At 31.7% G+C, this 5,446-nt stretch overlaps 1 protein-coding gene across 1 annotated transcript in view; it reads right to left on the minus strand.

The window, feature by feature from the left end:
* Nucleotides 1-1,047: 1,047 nt before the first annotated feature.
* LOC107552718 (adaptor related protein complex 1 subunit mu 1) overlaps nucleotides 1,048-5,446 on the minus strand; it is a 29,425-nt gene continuing 25,026 nt past the window's right edge. Inside the window, exons 10-11 of the mRNA XM_016234683.1 lie at nucleotides 4,404-4,479; nucleotides 1,048-2,620 (exon numbers count right to left, since the gene is read on the minus strand). Coding sequence (XP_016090169.1) covers nucleotides 2,598-2,620; nucleotides 4,404-4,479 — 99 coding nt within the window. The 3' untranslated portion in view covers nucleotides 1,048-2,597. The remainder of the gene's footprint in view (nucleotides 2,621-4,403; nucleotides 4,480-5,446) is intronic.

The raw sequence follows: 5,446 nt of genomic DNA on the forward strand, positions 1-5,446 counted from the left end.
GAACCTGCTCTGAGGTATGTGATCGCTCATCGCTATGAATGGAAGCTCTAGAAGTGAAGTGTGTATTACCTGTTTGCTTTCAAAAGCTTTTGTCCTTTCGACTCCCACACAAACCTGATGAACCAGAGGACAAGCGTGTGTTTATCTGTCCAGAACACCAAACAGTAACCATAACAAATGCTTTTTTAAATAAAAGGTGGAAATGATATTTGAAAATCATTGTAAAACATTTATACCAACTGTAAACATCCCTATAGTTTATCAGGATATCAAACACATTCATTAAAATATGCTAAATTTGATTTTAACTTACATTTTATGCGAAATAAAATTCAAACGTTTAAAGTCGGTAAGCTTTTTAAAGTTTTTCTGCTCCCCAAAGCTGCATTTATTTGATCAAAAATACAGTAAAAATAGTGGAATATTATTACAGTTTTAAATAACTGTTTTCTATGTGAATATATAGTAAAATGTAATTTATTTCTATGATGCGCAGCTGAATTTTCAGCATCATTACTCCAGTCTTCAGTGTCACATGATCTTCAGAAATCAGTATAATATGCTGATTTGATGCTCAAGAAACATTTCTGATTATTATCAATGTTGAGAACAGTTGTGCTGCACAACATTTTTGTGGAAACTGAGATACATTTTAATTTTCAGGATTCTTTGATGAATAGAAAGTTCAAAAGAACAGCATTTATTAGATTTTTTTTAAACCTCATTAGATGAAAATTTTAAACTTAGTAACATTAAATGTCTTTACTGTCACTTTTGATCAATTTAATGAATCTTTGCTGAATAAAAGTATTAATTTCAAACTTTTGAACATTATATGTTTAAAGGGGTCATATGATGTTGCTAAAAAGAACATTATTTTGTGTATTTGGTGTAATGAAATGGCTGCAATATAACAAAGAGTGAAAAATGTAAGGGGGTCTGAATACTTTCCGTACCCACTGTGTATATTATATATATGTATTTATGTGTATATATATAAATATTTGGCCATTTTCAAATAGTAATTATGAGATGGATCAGACAAGGTATTTTCTAAACAGGTACTTTATTGATGTCTGACGTGTACAGAGACGTCAATTATTTAAGTGAGATACAGGAACATTTCAAGAGGAATGCAATTATGTCACATTTCAGCTCCACTGCATGCTGTACCATAGTAAACATGGTAACCTTTACATTCTATCACTTGAAGGCAAATGAAATGAGACAAATCGACAAATTGATACAAAAAACAAACAAACATTTTCTATTTCATCTCCCATTTTGAAAATGGCACCACGGTTGACTTTAGATTTCAGTTGTGTGTTGAACAGTTTAAATCGAGTGTAATTTTGCATTTTAGCAGTGTAGTAAACTCATGAGGTACTGTGAACACTGAATTACAACATACTATAAATAAACTCAAATAAAAAAAAAACTAAAGAGTCAGTGTGCAGGAATGACGTCAAAAAAATACTGAATATTAATAAAACAATATCTGAGGACGTCCCTGACATGAAATCCTGAACGAAATGAGGACCTAGAAATACAAACGCTTCAATAAGAGTCGATTCATCTGACATTTTTTGACTTTTGAATTAACGTAACAAACAAACACTGTAATATGCAACACACTATCGCTGTGACCATACGACTGTTGTTGAATTAATCTGATAAATAACCGCAAACGAACGGCTCTCCATTCTAAACATTGTTTACAGTATGAAAACATCTGAAATGTGACATGTATGAACACTTCCTCCGTTGAGATGTGACGTGGTATCATTGGATAAGGACTGCGCGGCGCTTTCATGAAACGTAAAGAAACATGATTCCTGTTTACTGTCAAACACACACACACTGAACACACACACATCTGCAGTATGTGAATTAAAGCTTGTGGAATGGCCAAGAAATGATTCAGTTCAAGTGAATCAGCAAGTATGCATGTATGAATCCTTCAAATCCTCTCAAGGACCTCAGGCTCATATTTCAACACAAAATCAAAAGAAAGAAATGAGAATTTGAAGGGAATGTGATTCGTTATGACAATATAAGAATCTTAATGATAGAAAAGTAAAGATTCATATGATTCTAATAAGTAAAGATTCATATGATTCTTCCAAGTAAAGATTCATATGATTCTTCTAAGTAAATATTCATATGTTTCTTCTAAGTAAATATTCATATGATTCTAATAACAAGTAAATATTAATATTATTCTTCTAAGTAAAGATTCATATGATTCTAATAAGTAAAGATTCATATGATTCTTCCAAGTAAAGATTCATATGATTCTAATAACAAGTAAAGATTCATATGATTCTTCCAAGTAAAGATTTATATGATTCACATGTTCTGGAGAGTTTCGTAAGATTCAATATAGGAAGGTTTGGACAAAATCCAAATAACACTGTGTGAAAGATTCAATTCCAATCCATGAGTCTTAAGATCTGACGTGTATTTGTTTGAAATGATTGGAAGCACTAGTGTGTTGTGAATACTGCAGATGAGTGTGGAGGCTCTACATACAGCAGAAAGAGAGCCAGACAGAGACGCTTCCTTGACCCATGATCCTCTAGGCTAATTCTTCATGTTTACTGAGTCCGCAGCTGATAGTCTGCAAAGAAAGAAGGAAATGAGCGAGGCTTAATTAAATGCACAGAACGACAGGAAACAGGAAAAAATGGAAATACGGGGGGAACGTTAATTGTGACAGCTGAACTTTCTCTCTCCACCCATCAAAACACAATCAAAAACTCCATCAGTCAATAAGATTGAGACATAAGTTCACAAAATTAACATAAATGATGGGTATAAAACAGATGCTGGATGCAGTCGTGATAAAACACGCAGCACTCTTAGAGGAAGACCGCTAACCGGAGTTTACACGGGTGTAGAAAATTTAGCAACAATTTTGCAATATGAGCACTTGGTGCATGGCTTTTAATTTCATGTCATTAGATTAGAGAGCATCAAGACAAAGCGGGTTTAATAGTGTTTCTGATTTAAACAGCAGTAGTAAAAACTGTTCATTTCACTTCTGTGAACCACTTCAAACTGGCCATTTTAATGAAACCACTTTAAAAAAAATGTCAAAAATACAAATACAACATTTCTGTAAACATAGCACAAAAACAAATATTATTTATATAAATGACGATGTCTTTATTATTGTGTTTATTTAGATAAAAAATTAAAACATGCCTTCATAATTTTAACTATTTTAACTTTTTATTTTGTAATTTATTATTTTTAATATTTAATTAGCTACAGACAAAAACCTTTCAGAGCAAATACAAATGATAGAAAGATTTAACTTTTTATTTGTAATTATTGTTATAATTTATCTTTATTATTTACAATGACTGCTGGGTTAAAATTATGGTCCTCGTGATTGGAAAAAATACTTTTATTGCAAATGCAAAAAATTATTAAAGATTGAAATATAGATTGACTGATTGATAGACTGAAGTGAAAAAAATATCTAGAATGTAAAAAAAACACCCCCAAAAAAGTATATATATTTATATATATGATAAAAAATACATTTTCTATAAAAAATATTTATATTAACTTGTTTTATATTTTATATTTTTTATTTGGCAAAATATCTAGATGTAAAAAAAAAACACCAAATGTTTATATATATATATATTAATAATGATTAAAAATACTTTTTATATTATATATATTTATATTAACTTGTTTTATATTTTATATTTTTTATTTGGCAAAATATCTAGATGTAAAAAAAAAACACCAAATGTTTATATATATATATATTAATAATGATTAAAAATACTTTTTATATTATATATATTTATATTAACTTCTATTATATATTTTTTATTTTGCAATTTGTTATCTTTATTATTTAATTAGCTACAATGACTGCTGGGTTAAAAATCATGGTTCTTGGTGATTGTAAAAAATACTTTCTCATCAAATACAGAAAAAGAAAATGGCAACAACAAAATATTATATATAGGTGGAATTGGTGGAGAAATACCTACATAAAAAACTAAAAACAAAAAGGGTTCTTTAATATACAATTTAAAAAATTCAACTCTGACTACTAAAATATATGTGAAACATATTTAGGCTTTGCTCTCGGTTGTAACGTGACACGCAGTGTCAAAGTTCAAGATGCGAATTCAGAGAAAGAAAATCTCCTACAACATCATGTACCACACACTCTAATTTTATCGGGGTTTCACCATCTCGCACACGTCTGTCCAGAACATCCTCTTTTCACAGAACAATTTCACCTCCGCATTTAACTCTAATCTCCCATCATTCTGCACTGCATTGCAGGTATTTGGCAACAATTAAGCAACGCTGTGAAAAAAAATATGACAAAAATAGAGAAAGAGAGAAGAGAGGATGAGAGAGTGTTTTACCTCCGTTCTGGGTGATGTATCGCACCCACGGCAGGGCCTGATAGCCGCTCTTCTCGATGATCTTCAGGTAACGCACCTGTCAAAACACACACCGTCACTGTCATACATGCAATGCATTGTGGGTGAATGAATTTAGCCAAACCTGCGAAAGGCCTACAACACAATGGAAATAAATAACAACCCATTCAAAGAATGCAAAGCAATATTTTGTTTAGCCTTTGAGTAAATTATACTTTTCCAATGCACAATGCATATTTACAGTGCAAAGATGGCTAAAAAGATAAAGAAAGAACAAAAATTATTGCATTTTTGTATGCAACAAAAAAAAAAAGGCTTTAAACAAACCCAAACAAGAATGTTTGAGGAATATCAAGCAATGGCAAAAGCATCCCAGGCTTGTGATATCTACACATCATTTAGGGTTAGCTTCATGTCAGGTCCACATGGGCATCTGAGGGTAAATCTGAGCGCACGGGCAGAGCAGCCTGGGAAAGTGGCAGAGTTTGACAACGCGGGCGGAAGCGCATGAAGAAGTGAGATTGGGGAAATGGCACCTTTCAGTGCCGAACGCTATTGAGTCACTCGTTGTGTTCATACGGGTCTTGCATCACTACACAAGCTTTTGCACAACTGCTCCAAACATGCTGAAAGAGCACAATCACGTTTTGTAAGAGGCCACAGATAAACCGGATACTCAGAATTAGAGGCGAAAAGTGTTGTTTTTGCCCATGTTACAATACGGTTTCGCCAGGTCAGAGTTTTATGTTGGTTTCTAATCGGCTCAGTTCCCCCTGTGTTTTAGTGTATTTTGCTTCTATATTAAACAACACGACTGTTGGGTAGAAATGATGGTTTCTGTAATTGGGGAAAAAAATCATTTCAGAGCAAATACATAATCAAGATCAAAAGATTATAATACAAATTGTAATAAATTATTTTTTAATTACTAAAATAACTGTCGATAATTGTGGTTTTCTGTGATTGGGAAAAAATATATAACTAATCAAGATTATAAAATAGATTTTTAAATACATTATTTTAAT

This window comes from Sinocyclocheilus grahami, unplaced genomic scaffold (genome assembly GCF_001515645.1).
Source record: "Sinocyclocheilus grahami isolate Dianchi unplaced genomic scaffold, SAMN03320097.WGS_v1.1 scaffold456.1, whole genome shotgun sequence".
In the NCBI taxonomy this organism is placed as follows: domain Eukaryota; kingdom Metazoa; phylum Chordata; class Actinopteri; order Cypriniformes; family Cyprinidae; genus Sinocyclocheilus; species Sinocyclocheilus grahami.